The sequence below is a fragment of the Etheostoma cragini genome, chromosome 7 (assembly GCF_013103735.1).
Source record: "Etheostoma cragini isolate CJK2018 chromosome 7, CSU_Ecrag_1.0, whole genome shotgun sequence".
Lineage (NCBI taxonomy): Eukaryota > Metazoa > Chordata > Actinopteri > Perciformes > Percidae > Etheostoma > Etheostoma cragini.
The window spans coordinates 13,652,519-13,669,421 of NC_048413.1; the positions used below are offsets into that span (position 1 = coordinate 13,652,519).

The 16,903-nt window shown below is 43.2% G+C and overlaps 1 protein-coding gene across 2 annotated transcripts in view; it reads right to left on the reverse strand.

Moving 5' to 3' along the window:
* The window catches only part of LOC117947623 (leucine-rich repeat-containing G-protein coupled receptor 6), a 39,978-nt gene that overhangs the window by 14,842 nt on the left and 8,233 nt on the right, over nt 1-16,903 (reverse strand). For both annotated transcript variants that reach the window (XM_034876724.1, XM_034876723.1), the window contains 3 exons: nt 11,411-11,482; nt 4,785-4,856; nt 2,770-2,841 (listed from right to left, as the gene is read on the reverse strand). In XM_034876724.1, the coding sequence (XP_034732615.1) occupies nt 2,770-2,841; nt 4,785-4,856; nt 11,411-11,482 (216 nt within the window). The remainder of the gene's footprint in view (nt 1-2,769; nt 2,842-4,784; nt 4,857-11,410; nt 11,483-16,903) is intronic.

Sequence of the window (16,903 nt, forward strand, 5' to 3'; positions counted from 1 at the left end):
TACCTCAATTTTTATTTATGTTGTGTAAAGCCAACTTTCCTCAATGCCTGGAAAAGTGGAAAGACGGAAGGAAGGAGGAACAGTTATAGACGCATCTTCAGCTGTTCCTGCCTCCTCCACTCTTTCCATTGGAGTCCCGCTTTCGCCATCAGTCATTGGTGTTTCCACCACTCATGCACAATCACCAGACACACACAGATGCTCTAAGACATGACTTTCATCTCTTCAATCAAACAAAACTTTGTCTCCTCTTTCCCTTAGTGTCCAGCCCACAGGCAACGAGTGTGGACTATGACCTCCCACGTAAATGCACACATGCATACACACTGTCCATAGTGATGAATGATACCCTCAGGGCAGGGCTGACAAGCTGAGATTACTTCCTCTCCCTATTCTTTCTTTTGGCCCTTCACAATCTCCTTTTCCTCCCTTCAGACTCTCTCACACTCACATTTTGTTTCTTACATCTTCACTGATGCATTCCCAGCCGCTGCGAACCCCTTTGCGTTTCCCTCCTTAACTCTTGTTCGTCTTTCAAACATCCTCCCTTATCAATCTTCCACTGTGTTTCTTTGATTCTGGCATTAGAGCTCCTTCTCAGCTTCCTCACCCGTTAGAGGCTTCACTAAACAAACATCATCATCAAAGTGAAATCTGAACTTGAACTCTGAACTTTGGGCTTTTCTCCCCAGGGAAATGTTCCATCAGAAGAAGCCACTGTATACACTGGCAGATGCTCACACACAGGCACACAGGGAAACACCCTCCAGCATGTAAATACACATGCGCATGAACATGTGCACGAGCGACACACAAACAGCTTCAAGAAATTTCATCTTGTCTACATCCTGAGCGTGTTTCTCATTTTCTTCGGTGCTAAACATCACTCTTGTGCATCCTGTGCACTTCAACTGTGGACATTGTTTGTCCCTGACCCAAATCGCAGGATGAAAGCTACGGAAAACCCTTCAACTTTCTGGTCTGTTCTCCAGGGCAAAATAATAATTGCTCCTCTGGGTGGACCCGCCAGATCTCCAGAAGGTCCAGACAGAACCAGGAATGTTCCACAGAAGCCAATAAAGCAGCAACTATTTCCTGTCCATCACATCAAAGTCTGAGATATGATTACTGGAGAGAGAAGTAAAGACAGAAAGAGAAAGTTCTCTTAAATGATCCAGGAGATCTGTGGACCTGCCTCCTCTGGTTTAATTCTCCAGATGGTCAACATTTTATACAACAAGGAACTTGAAGGAGCATATTTCACTACCATTGAGTCAAATCTATAAAAACAGATTTGACTCAATGGTAACATTGCTTAATGTGGCTTGTGGAACTAATCAGTGGTGATTGCACTGCTTAACCTATAGGTTGGGACTCAAAACAATGTCTGTCTCCTTTGGATGGCACCAAACTAAACAACCGCAGGCAACACTGTGTGTTGTAATTTAGGCTGTTCCAAATGGTGAGACAAATTTCTTCACTCAGTTTCAGTTTACTGTGGACAAAAGGATTCTTGTACGAGATTAAGATATGCTTTATTTTAGATGAAAGTGTCCTTTATACATTCATACCAATTTAAAACCCATGTGCTGTCTCTCTTTCTTTTTACCTGGTGTGTTTTATGTCAGCAAGAGGCGCCGACAAGCTTCACTCTCCAAAGCCATCCAGTAATCTCTCTCCACTGGGTTTATCATTACTGTAATGACAAGGTGCGTCTCTATACACTGGCTGTGTGTGTGTGTGTGTGTGTGTGTGTGTATGTGTGTGTGTGTGTGTGTGTGTGTGTGTGTGTGTGTGTGTGTGTTGAGAGAGACCACACACACACACCCGCTTGTGTACACACATACTGTACACATGGACTCAAAACAGACAGAATCATCATCATGAAGTTAGACATACACTCAGACAGGGACAGCCTGAGCCAGTTGCCTGTGGGTACAGTTTGCGTGTACAGATGTGTAATTGTGTATGTGTGTGTGCAGACTTGGTGACTGTGTTAAAGCAGAGTGCTTAATACCAAGGGAAACATTTGTAGGTGGTAGAAGAGTTAAATGTGCGAGTGTGCGTGCATTCGTGTGTGTGTGTGTGCGTGTGTGTGTGTGCGTGTGTGTGTGTGTGTGTGTGTGTGTATCTGTGTGATGAAGGAAAGGGCCTTATGTATACAAAAAACATAATTTACAAATAATTATTAATTTGGAAAGAGGGGATGTATATGTGTGTGGTACGAAATTACAGATCAGGTGGTCCACATGCAAACTTTCACACTGACACTTGGATATTGACCCCACAGATGAGACAATTATGCCACTCATTAGCCAGGGGGATAACGTTGTGGGTGGTGGGAGACAAACGGAGAGGAGCGGAGGAGGAAGAGAGGGGGGAATTGATGGAAAATGGGGTTGTTTCACAGCTCATTGGAGATGCTCTCCCTGGCCTACAGTGTCTGCTGTTTCCCTCATGGCTTCCAGATGCTACCATGAACAGTGCAATGTGACTCCTACCGTCAGGCATTACAGCAGTGAATGCACAACTATTGGGGGTATAGTCTGTAATATGTCAGTGGTACTCTATACCTGCACTGTGGTCAGAGCTGAGATGTGTGAGTGGGTGGCCAGGGGATGTTTTATTCCCTGCTAGATGAGGTAGAGTAGCATGATTACACTGTGTGTGTGTGTGTGTGTGTGTGTGTGTGGTGTGTGTGTGTGTGTGTGTGTGTGGGTGGTTATGCGTGGGTGGGTGGGTCGGTGTCGGTGTGAAAGAGAGACTCACAGGGACAGTAGGTTGGGTAGGTCCCATGGGGCATCATCCGGAAGTCTCTGTAGTTGGTTGTTTTGTAGCATCCTGAAAGACACACACAACATAGGTAACAGATCTATACGTGATCGAGTGTACGTGGTGTGCGTGCGGGCACATCAAGCAGAACAAATAATTCCATCGTGAGGGAAATCTGACACAAGAAGGAAAGGGCCAGTGAAAGCTTAAGGAGAAGCAGAGAATGGAGGGTAGAAGAAAAGAGAAAGAGCAGCTCCTTGGGTGGGCTGCTGATGTCATTCTCAGAAGAATGGAGCAAAAAGTAAGGAGGAAGTAGGGAGCAAACAATATGCCTCTCTCTTTACTCTCCCTCCCTAGTATTCTGTCTTTCTTTCCCTTTTTCTTTAAAGTTTTTATCATGACTAGCTTTCTGACATCATCATGGTGACTCAATCAGTTTTCGTGAGTCTGTGAGTGTAAGGCCTCGCATCGCAAGAGTTAAACATCTTAGCTTACAGTAAAGTTATATTATATTAAGTTATATTATAGTATAACAATCAAGAGTCTTTTTTTTTGGTAGTATGAAATAACCTTGATGGCTTTACTGCCAAGTACAGTACTATCAAAGTATTAATTATGTACTCATTAATTTTGTTAAAGTAAGAGTGTATTCTTTGTGTCTCAAGTTGTAGAGAGCATATTTTGCTATATTTTCAACAAAACTCAGTTGTCACCCGTTTTTTTATGGTGTGGTGAATTTCCCAATAGTCTCCTGTGTAAGAGACAATGATTGCTTGAGTGTAGAAAAAATGCCGCTCAGGTTTTTAGAGGATCAGGGGAATATTTCCACAGGGATGACGATGCCATGATAAATACATTGAATTTAATCTTTTAGTCTTTCCTGTGTTAAATAAATTGCCTACGGGGAGCAAAGCAGTACTTCACTCTGGGGGTCCAACTCTGTGTGTGTGTGTGTGTGTTTGTGTGTGTGTGTGTGTGTGTGTGTGTGTGTGTGTGTGTGTGTGTGTGTGTGAGAGAGAGAGAGAGATGGCAGGGACCTTGCGGTTACCCTATACAAGGTCAGCGGACCATTTGTTTGACACATCCTGACTTTAACTAAAATATTGAGGAAGAATGACTGTCCAAAGGTTGCTATGTTGTTTTAGTGTGAAGCATGAATGCATGGAGACGTGTATAAATTCAGGATATGTGTGTCCTTCTGTAGTAATGACATAATAGCTCAGGATTCATGGCTGGTTCACTCATTCTGTCTCGGGGGGTTTCACAACACAAGGTGAAAGAAGATCAACTTGTGTGCTTGGTAATCCCACAGATTCCCTCAAATTACAAACCACAATTCTCTAGCTGAGTTTATATTCTGTGGCAGGCTTCTCAAACCTTCTCAGTGAGAGTCCAAAAGGAACTGAGTTGGTTGCCAAGGCTCATGAAAAACCTCAATACCCTTTACTCACACCCAGTATGGCAGCACATTATAGATGTTGCAATCACAAGTCAAAAAGTGCCATGGTTTTTATGTTTGCTTTGCCCTTTTTTTGTGATTAAATATTTTTACGGCAGCGCTAACAGTTGGTGGCCATGGACCATAAGGTCACCAACACACTATGCAAAATTTGGTGTTGAGAGAACAGCTTTGATTAGCGATTAAAAAGAGATTTATTTTGTCACTTGCTCTAATCTCTGTGGGTGGTGGGACTGGGAGGTCCCTGCATTACACCTGTGTGTGTGTGTGTGTGTGTGTGTGTGTGTGTGTGTGTGTGTGTGTGTGTGTGTGTGCTGCGTGCGTGTGTGTGTGTGCGTGCGTGTGTGCCCAACTGAAACAGGGCTTGTTTTGGAATGAAAGAACCAGCCCATAAACCTTAACTTTTACAGTTAATGATGCATGGCCTGTGTCATTCATTCAAGGCAGGAGCACAACTCCATCCCCCCAGAATGCTGGAGTGGAACAACCCACCTGGGATGAGGACTGAACCACCAGAGTGCGATAGGGTGGGAGGGTGGAGGAGGTTACTTACAGAACTTTGAGGTTGTGGAGACCCTGGAGAGCGTGGCCAGAGATATACCTCAGCTGATTCCCTGAGATACGCCTAGGAGAGAAACATGGGGATCAAAAAGTGGAAAGCAAAATATTCAATTGAAAAATGAAATATAAGCACATACAAAAAAACATTTACAAGTCTCATAAGAGACGTTTTGCCTTTTGCTTTCTACGTTTTTGGATTGAGCTGTGATATGACTTCATCCTTGAGTTCCTGCTTTGGGGTTACTGCTGGGGCAGTATGCAAATAATATTTGATTCCCTTCAGTGTGGTTGCTATTGGCCCAAAGCACACCCTAAAACCTCAACCAATCCTGGGAGCACTGATGAATGACTAAAGACTGGATTGAATGAGACTGAGACTGGGTCAATAAGTGCAGCCTAAAAATTGTTTGTGTGTGTGTGTGTGTGTGTGTGTGTTTGTGTGTGTATATAGTAAGGTGTATACTAAATACATTCACGTGTGTGCAGTGTGGATGCGTGTGCTATTTTCCACGCCCTTGAGGTAAATTGGGCCCATTTTGAGGGGCCTTGAGGACAGCGCGGGAGAAACCACACACATTCACACAAGCAATCCAATCAGTTTGTTTATTAAACACAGCACCTAATGGTCATTTGTGAGTGTGTATAAGATGTCCAAATAAATAACATTCAGTCCAACAGAGTAACTCTCAAGGTCACGAGCTAAAAGAACAGTTTAAACACAGATTTGATCGTCACAGCTCCAGACCACCCACTTTTATTAAACACACACACACACAAGTTAGAAATTACTCATTGGCATCTTGCTGCTCCACCGGTGCTCTACAGGTGACATTTGCCTGACAGTTCAGTCGTATGCTAAACAGCCTGCTTCTGGCTGGGTTTTCCCCAGTGCCAGGATATTGAAATATTGATATAGCACTCAGCCTACCTCTCCAAGCCAATATCTATCTCGACGATAGCTTCTAGCAAACTCCCTTTGACATCTGATACTCATGTCAACATGTCTAAGTCTTATTACCGTGCAATGGCAAACCACACGATCCCAACCGTGCCTGCCAAATCTCACACTCATCTCAGTTTAAAACTCTTGTAGAGCTCACATTTATCAATGCAAGCACACACACACACTCACATCCACGTCGATGCACACCCACATTGGCATACTAGAATTCATAATGGACTGATTGTTCTCCAGGCTATTGTGGTGCCATTTAGTCATGCTTCTCAAACCACAGTCAAAACTCCTTCAAACAGACTTTGACTGTGTCCCATGATGTCTCAATATAGTTTCACAGACATGAAAGAGACTTATTGCAATATTCATTCTTATTTCAATTTTGCTCTCAGATCAGATTTTCACTCACAAAGAAACCTGTATACTGTCTATTTGTTGTCCCTCAGCGGACGAGGGTCTGCTACTTCAATACCATTTCAGTTTCCGCTTTTGCACAAGCTGGTCACCAGGGACCATTTCAATAGCTACTTTTCCAGAGGTTACTGTTTCAAAAGGCTTTGTTGAGGTCCTGACACCAGTAAAATAGATCTGAGCTTATTTCTACAAAGACCCTTAAGTGCCTTCTTTGGGTTTCGGTTCAAATGCAATGATTAGTTACAGACTCATTGGACGGGGAAAAAAAAGATATAGGAAGCACCAACGAAAAAGAAATGCCTATTCAGTGGGGAATGATGAGAAATAGTCATTTAGAGTTTTAGAAAACAAACATTGTAGTTAAGGCCATGGTATGATGTGCATGTCCTACTGCCAACCAGCCTTTCTCTATTATCTGCACCACTGAAGCCAGAACAGCATTAGAGTGGAATCATGCTTTTTTTTGCCGACTTCATTTGTCAAATGGACAATTATGTCAAAAGTGAAGATGGATATTGAAAAAGCAAAGAAATGTTCAGACTTTCTTGATAGACATCAATAAAACACTGACAGTTGCCATTGACCAACTGTTTCCATGATATCAGTGTGTATTTATGTGTGTACGTGTGCGCAAATGATTGTACGTATGAGTGAATGTTCCGCACTTAGCCTCCTAGTTGTTCCACATCAATCTCTTTCTAATGAAAGGCGCCTTGCTCTTGTCAAACCATGGCTCCAACTGTTTTTTCTCCTGATTTGACTTGGGGATGGTAGGAATTTTTCTTGGCCCCTAAACTATGTTGATAAAAATTCTACTTCAGGATAGTTCAGCTCTATTGACGTGATTAATAGATACAATAACATAACACATGGAAGAGAAGTGGGAGAGGTGGAAATAAAGCCCGACTATCAGAGCTGATCAGTGAGGGCGTCACTGATGCATACTAACTTCTGATAATCCTATGTATCGCCATGTCCTATTGCCTCAAAATAATAAACAGAAAGAATAATGACCTAGACAGCAAAGACAGCAGCATATTTTAGGATACTCTCTCAGGTAATGATAGGACACCACAGCGGCAGCGACATGACCTTATTCACCCTTGCTCCATCAATAGAAATGTTATCCCTCCCTCTGTTCAGAGGTCCAGCCTGAGGGTTCACCACTTAACCTGGCGTTAACCTCTGAAATTATTTGAGTAAAATATTGACACGTGGAAAAGTGTGGCTGTGTGGGTGGGTACATGTTTGTGGGAGAGAAAGAGACAAGCAGCACTAAAAGGAAAAGTTTTGATTGACCTACATATTCCCAAGCTGTGTGGTGCATTTGGAGTATCAACACAGTCAATATTGTAAACCCTTAACCCTTGTCTACAATATACTCCTGGCCTATCAGCAGACTATCTTATCATCAAGTGAAAGATAAGCAGGGCAGCGCTGGCCTCCACATTTGGATTTCACTTTTGTGATAGTCTGAGAGAGCACCTGAGAACACTATACAGAGGGCTATGTGGATAATCCCGAGTCTCAGTCTTTTTTTTTAACCTTTATTTATTCAGGGAAGGTTCACTGAGAGTCAGCCTCTCTTTTGCAAGAGCGCCCTGATCACATTCACACAGTTACACATTTTCACCTGGAAGCTGCCCAGTACAACCACAGTCGGATCTGCTGGCCACCAAGCAGCAGCGCCACTGGAGAAGTTGGAGGTTAAGTGCCTGGCTCAAGGGCACCTCAAGGTAATGAGGGAGGGACAAGCGTTGCTCTGCTGCTCTTTCACTTTCCCCACCCAGATTTTATCCTGTTGGTCTGGGGATTCAACCGACGACCTCCCAGTCACAAGCTCGCGTCTCTAACCTTTAGGCCACCACTGCCCTTGCTCTTGAGCTGATAACAGAATCTAGCACCATGTTCCACACACTTTTACTTAAGGTGGTAATAATGTGCATCCAATGAGGCAAAGCCAAGAGTGAAAAAGGTTTTAAAAACATGGATTACACAGTTATACACAGTTAGTTTATTCCTACTATTAGTCCTTCCATTTTGAATGTTCTGATTTCACCTCAGTATTTAGGAGGTGAGTGATGGCTACAGATAATCATAAGATGAGCATGAGAGACTCGACCTAAACGGCTGATTATGCTGGGAGTCTAAGGAAAAAGGCAGAGTGAAATGTGATCTCCGGAGGTTACGAACAGCATTAACTTTGATACTGATGATAGGTGGAGAGTGTGGTTGCCTCCGAAAGGGGTTTTCAGGAAGAGCTTTTGGGGCAACAGTTTCCCCTAAAACATCCTCTGCTAGTTTCAAGTTGCAAGTAGATCAGAAATAGAGCAGAACATTTGAAGAGAGGGGATGTCTTTTAATGTCAGTTAGATGAGTAACCAGTCTGAGTCTGTACCTGAGAATGGGCACTGCTGCCCTGTCATTAATCCATAGACATGCTGTCTGCCTCTCAGTCGCCTCTCTTCATGCTCTGTCTGACTGACAGTTGTGTGCACGTTTGTGTGTTTGAGTTAAGAGCAGATCCACTGATCAAAGCGCTAAATGAAGGTTCAATGAGAAGGACCGGAGATCACTTGAATACAATAAGACAGGCTGGAGGGATGAGCGATTAAACTTATTATCAATATCAATGCCGCAATCAATCAAAGGGAGGTTTGTTACCTGCTTTTAGAATTCATTTAATCACCTTATTTAAGGTTCAAAGGGATTAGCTGCGTGAAATTTGATACTATAGAGGTGAGAGCTGAGCGATGTGATAAGAGGCATCATGATACAGTTACATTTATGAGCGGTGCTCCAGAAGTACACTCTATATGCAAATTTTAAGATTTTATTTTCTCTCCTCCCCATAGTGTGAAACAGGAGGAAAGATAGACTTCTTGCCATAGGCAGATGGGTTTTGGTTTTTAAGAACGTGGAGAGATCCAAAATGGGAAAAAAATTCAAAAACTTTAAAACGCAGTGACTACAGCTTGCAATAGCTTGCAGTAAAAGGAGATGGGGGTGATAAAGTTAGGGAGGGCAGGCAGGGAGGTAGAGCCCAACATGAAACAATTTATCACTCTACCAGTCACAACATGCCTGGCCCTTGCCTCTCCCTGTGCTACCAACAAGTGCTGTGGACACACATCAAACGCTCTCGCTCTAAAACCGACCATGTTTGTGTTTAGAGCCTTGGTTAGTTTTTCTGGGTGCTATAACTTGTTGTAATTATAATGTGTTTACCATAATCTGCTATGCCTCATCTCGCTCAACCGCCTATACGGGAGTGGATGTTAGAAATGTGCTTCTCGCTGCCTTGGAACATCATCATCGTCTCAGCATATTTCCAGAAATGGTCAGCAGGCTATAAAAATTGGCTTTAGGGCAGGAACATCCTCCTTGGAAGAGTTACAAAGCAACAGAAGGTCTCCATAAATTGTCAGAACATATGAGTGATACAGAGGAAGCAAGATCAATGGGGTTCTACAAAACTGGGAGGATTGTCTCTTGACAAACACTGCAGAGGGATCTGCATCCAAGACCCCCACCCCCCTTTTCCCCCATTGCAGGCAAATGTCAGCATCAATGTTCAGGATCACTTTGCACTGTATGGTTCTGATTATTACGCCATCAGCAATATCTGACCTTTAGCATTTTTATGACAGCAAAGGTTTAGATCAGCAATTCAATACATGACTATAAATCAAAGTTTTGAATTTAATTCTCGAGCATTAAGCTGTTACAAGACTTCATTGCTCAGCTTTGTTCTACTCGTTCTGTGGCTCAAAGTCAACTGAACAGTTATCCAGCTAACCTTTTTACTTTCATCATTATTAGTTCATGCCTCACAGGCTGCAGCTGCAAGAATTAGCAAAGAAAACAGCGGACTGTTCAAACACCCTATGCAGACACACACGTACACACACTGCAAGCTTTAGAAGTAAAAGAATCAGGTGAAGGCTGACACATGCACACATTCGCGCCCTTAGGGCATATCTGTGGACAGCCTTTTGCCAAACCGAGACTTAGTGGTGTTTTGCTGAGTGGTCAAATCAGATAGCGGCCAGGTCAACCGAAACATTTTCAAAACGTTTTGTTACGCCGTGTGTGCTTTCATCAGCCCAGTGAGAGTGAAACCAATACCTTCTACTTTGTGAAGCACTGTCCAAATTGTGCCTGTAGCACTGTGTATAGACATCGTGGAATGTGGAGACTGAGTCAAATTCTTGTTTTTTTATTTTAACATATTATTTAAGTTACCAGCCAAGAAAAGTCTGTTCCGGCATTAAAGGTGCCCTGCCACAAGTATTTCATTACTTTGTGGTAATGTCTGAAGTTCTACCATGGACTCTGTAAAAAGCATTTTTTGGAAAAAAAATGCCTTGGCTACCTTGTTTCAAGTCATTATAGTGTGGTATAGAAAGCCTGCAGGAAGATTCAGCTCGATTTGTGCCAGTTCTCATTAATATTCAATGAGCTTGACTCTGATTGACTAACATCTAGCCAATGAGAGCCTGGCTATCAGTATCCTTTACCTATGGCGAGCTCATGAATATTAAAGAGCTCAGGCAACATGACGTCAGACTGACCAGCTTTTGTAATTGGCATGATTTCTCTGCTTATTTCTTTTTAGTGGCTAGAGCTGACAGACATTCACGACATAACACAAACACATATGGACCTAACATTTTTCAAGAAATGCAAGTTAAAACGGTTTTGTGTGGCAGGGCACCTTTAAACTCATGTAGTGTATTGGCACCAATGTCCAAACATTTCTAATGATACCCAACCCTATCTATACTTAATGCTACACAACTAAATATTTGCTTGTTTCATTTTTCCCCAAGCCTGTCCTGAAATTTTCCTATAATGTGTTGTTTGTGTTGGCTGTTGAAGGCTTGTGTCTATATGTTTACTGCTCCTGCTGAGCTGTCCAGCTGAAACCAAACCAAGTCAAGTGGGGCGGGGGGGGCAAGAAAGCAGCGGCTTGGATGCTGAGCACAGAACTTGCTCTCCAAACACATTAAGGACCATATATTCACTCTCTGAGTGAATATCAGTTTCCCTTTGCCTCCCTCTTTTGTGCAGCCATCCCAGGATGTACTAGTGTATCGCTGCAGGCAGTTTCTTGGTAGGCCAAGGTCATCAATCCCCATCACTGAGGTCTGTGTGTATCACAGGTATGAGGAATGAATGTTTCTTGTCAAGTGTGAGTTGTGACGAGTTTTATAAATTGAATGTGAGTTGAATGATTTTGTACTCACAGTTCTGATAACAGCTGCAGTCGGTGGAAGGCTCTGGGCTTGATCTCACTGATGTTGTTCATGCTCAGATCCCTAGAGAGAAAGAAGGGGGCGCATCATTATCAATCAATGTATACGTTATCAACGTTTTTTGAAAAAAAATGTGGTACTTTGGGCATGTAGAATTACAAATGTTTAGAAGGTGGTTTTCATATGGCAATCAATCTTAAAGAGCGAGTAGTTCGCGGAGAGAGGTTAGGGGGTTAGGTGGAGAGGTTGGAGGATGAGAGGGAGTACAGGGAGATGTAGAAAAGAAATTTTCCCCAATGAATCATTGTTGGGCAGCTGTAATTTCCTCCTCGTCCCAGTGACGCTTTCTCTTTTCCAGATGTCTCACTCTACCTTCTCTCAGATCTGACCCTTCAGTCTCCCTCCATATCTGTCTCCCTCTCTTCTTCTTTTTTCCTCCTCAGGTTTCGCAGGAGACCACCTCCTTCCCCCTTCGTCCATGGCTGTAACATAGACCCACTCCATTTCTCAGCCTCTCACACACACTCTGACGTGAGAGGGTGTGCTGGGGGCTAAGTGTTGACGCAGCTGCGTTGCGGTCAAAAAGGGAGAGGCGCAGGATGCTCAAACACATGCATGAACACACTCACACATTCAACGCACACGTGTAACTGACTTTTTTAACACTTGGGATAGTAAGAGAACTACTTATGTCTCAGTCTCTGGTAGAAAACATATATAACATTGTCGCCCCAGTCATGTAAGGTCATCCCTTTGATAAACACAATGAAAGCAAGGGGGTTGCTACGTCACCCCTTCTTTGCTTTCACAGCCCTTAGGGTTTTGCATGAGTCTTCAAGATTGAGGCTTGAATGTGCGTGTGTTTCTGTGTGTCTGTGTCTGTGTTTGTGTGCGTGTGTGTGTGTGTGTGTGTGTGTGTGTGTGTGTGTGTGTGTCTGTGACACTAACCATTGCTCATAAAGCCAGACCACCGGGCTAGCAAGTGTAAACTGTGCTCTCAGAAGCCCTTTGCAGTTGGGAGTTTTGACACACTGGCTGTTTGTTTGTCAAGTCAGCCAAGCTGATGGGGGGCTGGATGAATCTATCCGCAGGAGTGATCTATATGTGATGTCTGGGGAGATGTGGAAAAACCACTGATGGCAATATTCTGGTTAACCAATTTGAGTATTTAATTAACCTGTCATATTTAGCAGTACTCAGTCTGGTACCCTGTCAAGTATAACATTTAACATCAGGCGGTCGGGATGTGGACTCCCACTGTCACTTTGGGTAAAGAGTGAGTGTTCTTACATTCCGATGAGCTTCCAGCATTAATTGTGTCCTTTCGCTATGAGGTTTTTTAGGTCAGATAATTATGGAACGTAGCCTCTTAACGTTAGATATTTTATGAAAGCATAATTTTGGCATGTTCATTTCCCTAAATGGGAATTTCCTGTTACACATGCCCCCTCCTGGGAGGTCTGACTGCAGAGAGAGGGTTTCAAGGTGTTAGTCAAGGACACATAGGCCGTGTGGATGTTTTCACTGGTTCAATGCTTCATCAGTGTTGAAGGGAACCTGGTTGATTCTCGCACATTGCTTTTGTCTGTAACTGAACAAAATAGGCATTATTATTTCGCATCACCATTAGTGACCTTCCTGTGCATCTTGTGTTTTGATAGGCCACCACAAGCACAGGAGTGGCATTATACACATTTATGCTGCGGAGAGTGCTAATGCATATTAACAGCTGGTGGTGGTAATGCACCATAAAAGGTAGCAATGGGCCAATAAAAGAGAAGAAGGAGACCGCAGGCCAGAGTAAATGATGCAGGTGTCCCAACATTCAGACACGCCTTTGTTTCATGAGTTATAGGGCTTCAAGGGTATGCACAATGGAGTTTGGTTTGAAACATGTTACGTAGCCATATTTGTTTACAATAAAAACTATCATAAAAAGGGCACATTTGAATATTATAGCCTCATTATAAGTCCATAGAATCTCCTACAGTTACAAATGGAAGAAACATTTAAAAGGTTCTTTTAAGTGCACATCAGCTCTTCAAAATATAATGCAGTGTAACTAATTACTTTTCTTAATAGGCAACAAGTAGAATCTTTCAGTAAATTTAAGAAAATTATAAAAGTTATGTGTAATTTATTACTTTTTAAATGGTTTCTGACCTCAGGTCCCCCTCTCAACAAAAGAGATGATGTCATGTGAATTATATATTTACATTTTCCTATTTTTGGCACAATCTGCTCAGGCTCCAAGCAGTAATTTGGGAATGAATGCAGCAAGTGTAAAGCACTGCTGCTTGATTAAAGTCAGAGGTAAATATAAGTGATAACAAAGTTGCCATGGAGATGACACAGCAAGCAGTAACGGCAAACCATTTGAAATAATCAAGACTGGGTGACATCACGCATAACACAGGAAGCACACAATCCCTTCATGGGGCCTCATGAACAATACACAATACACACCTTAATCCTATTCACTGTCTGTGTACTAATATTCATCTGAGAAAAATATTTATTGGAACATTCTGGGGGGGGAATCATTAAATCATAGCAGCACACATGCAGTCAAACACATAGACACACACACATCACGCAGCTTCTGGGGATGCGCCCACGAATGGACGCAACTCTCCATTATCTGTTCCTGATTAAATAAGCCATAAACAAACGTTGTGTGAAGTCCATAACAGCGGCCTCACTCAGACAGAATAAACACACAGCAATGGAGAGAGAAAATGTTTAAAAATAAAGACACACAGTGGTGAGTCATGGGGAAGGGTTGAATGCAGCTCAGCTCGGCTGTGCTCTCCAACAAGCTCATTGGGAAGCCAGAGAGAGAGAGACACATTTCTGCTGTGCAGGCCAAGGCCTCCGCTGACAACTTGACGTATCGTTGGAAGACGCTGCGCTATGGCTTGTTTTTAAAATCAAATAACAGCTGTGGCTTTTTTAAACCATGATAATTATGATTGATGACTACCACATGTGCATTGTGTCGGCTGGCGCTGTGACATGCAGATATTTTCAGCGCAAATAAACGGCCGCAAAAGAAATGAGAAAGAGAGTGCTTAAAGATTTTGCAGGCTCCGCAGCGTATGGGAGTTTCACAATTAGGATTGAGGTTTCTGTGTCCCAGTCTGTGTTTTATGGGCACCTCTTGTGTGTGTGTGTGTGTGTGTGTGTGTGTGTGTGAGCGAGAGAGAGAGAGAGAGAAAGGAGACTGAGTGCAAGTATATGTGTCAGTGTCTGTGTGTGCAGGGCAATATTTCTCCCATTTATAGGTGACTGCGGTGTGTGTGGTAAGATGTCTGTCGCTCATTTTCACACCCCTATTGTTTTCCAGTGAGCCTGCAGATGTGGGTACAGTCCCCGGTCGTGCTTTTACCACATCATACATGAATGCTGCCGGGCATGGAAACTGATTTGTGTGTGTGTGAGTGTGTGTGTTAGAGAGAGAGAGAGAGAGAGAGACAGAATGGAAGTTCATGTGGTTTCTTTTTCATGCGAGTATTCAGTAGGGAACCGTCCTGCCCTATCTTGGCCATCGCGGCGTCATGAAAGCAGCCTAATAATACTCGCAGAACAACACATCTCTCAACCGACAGAGGCACACAGGCCATCTCCTCCCCTCAGATCTCCCTCTGCTTGCTGAATGATGAACTAAAGACTCCTGAGCAGTATTAGGAGCAGAGGATGCAGACATGGAGACCCATGCTCATCCCTCAACAAACACACTCCCAAATGTGCCTCTTAACTGTTCTTTTTATCCCCCTCTGCTCTAAACCTGCAGAATGACTGACAAAGCCCCCAATGATCTCTTTCGGATTCCCTGGAGAGGAATTACATTTTCATGTGCTTGCATGTAATTTTGTGTGTATTGAGCACAGTGTGTGTGTGTGAAATTGTGGCCAATATTGCAGCAATTGGAGGAGTAAATAAAAATTGACATTTATTCTCTCCATCGTTCCGTGACTTACGCATACACAACAGACCCTGATAGATCGTTAATTCTTTTGTCTCCACAGTGTGTGAGTGTGTTCTCGTGAATGTAAAAGAGAAAGGTTTGGCATGGGAAGAAAGCGCTAGATATTTGACTGTGTTATGCTGTGATTGATAGAGTAACCAAGGCAAGGAGCTTGTCTTAAGGGGGGAACGGAAGCATGAAGAAGCAGAGGTACATTTCCATTCATCGGCCTTAAACCTTTCTCTTCCTCTCTCTTATATGCCACTCTATCGCTCACACTCACTCTTTCTCTCCCCATCTCTGTTTCAAATTTCAAGTGGAGCATGTGGTTACACAGTCCGGTGGTTACAATAATGTAATTTATCATATTTCCTCTTCGCCGTCAACAGAACTACTGAAGTATGTTATCGGCTCTGTGATCAAAGGCAGCGTGTGGGTGTGAATGTGCCCCGAGCTCCGTTGTAGCCAATTTCAAAGTGGAAGCATTTCTGACAAGAGTTGGTTGATTTAGAGCAAAACAACTGGCCACATCGTATGAGAAAAAAAACTGTTTGGGTTCAGAGACGTATGCGCACAGGCACCCATACACACTCCGGGCTCCGGGTGGCTTTTGTGGATTGAATGATGGACCACCCTGGTGAGTGAATACACCCTCAGAACAGGACAGATGCGATGAGCAGTTTCTATTATCAGTGGTGAAATGATCAGTCAGTCTTCCATTCTTTGTTTGAGTCAGTCAAACAAAGATGTGCTGGAGCAGGCTGAGGTGAGATGACTTTATACATTTCACTTTGGAGAATTCCATTGTCTCAAAGTAAAATAAAAAATACTATGGAGAAGGTTTCTGGCATGTTGCTCAAGCATAGAATTGTATGCAGTTACAGTAAATAACAACGCAGCAAAAGCATGTAAATACACAGGCTTAGATTGTTGCCCTTGAGAAGGATGTTTTTCGTGACTCTCTCTCTCTTACAGTACACACACAAAATCACTTCACAACAGCCATGCCCTGAGGTCTTCCCTCTCACTTCCTTCCCTGCTCTCTCTCTCTCTCTTTCTCTCTCTTTCTTTCTTCTTGCCTCCCTCCCAATCCCTTTCTCACTCGCTCAGGTGGAGACTCTTACCAGACAAACAGCCAATGATGGCGGTAAGCTCTGTACCTTTGAAGGCGGCTTATCTGTGAAGAACATTAGAGTAATAGATCTTTAGTGGAAATCAACAACCAGAGCCTTGCCCAGGGGGCAGGAGTTCTGCATTAGTGGTGCTTAAGCCACACCTTGGCTGTCTTTTACAGTAACTATGACAGTAATGTCTTCAGTCGGATTCAGCTAGTCTGATCCTCTCCGCTTAATGCTTTGAAACCGTTAAGGCCACGATGAAAGAGGATCTTTTATTCCACACAATGCAACTGGTAGTCAATGCTTGGGCGCCGCCTTAAAAAGGGCCTAAATGGTTGTGTGTGTGTTTGTGTGTGTGTGTGTGTGTGTGTGTGTGTGTGTGTGTGTGTGTGTGTGTGT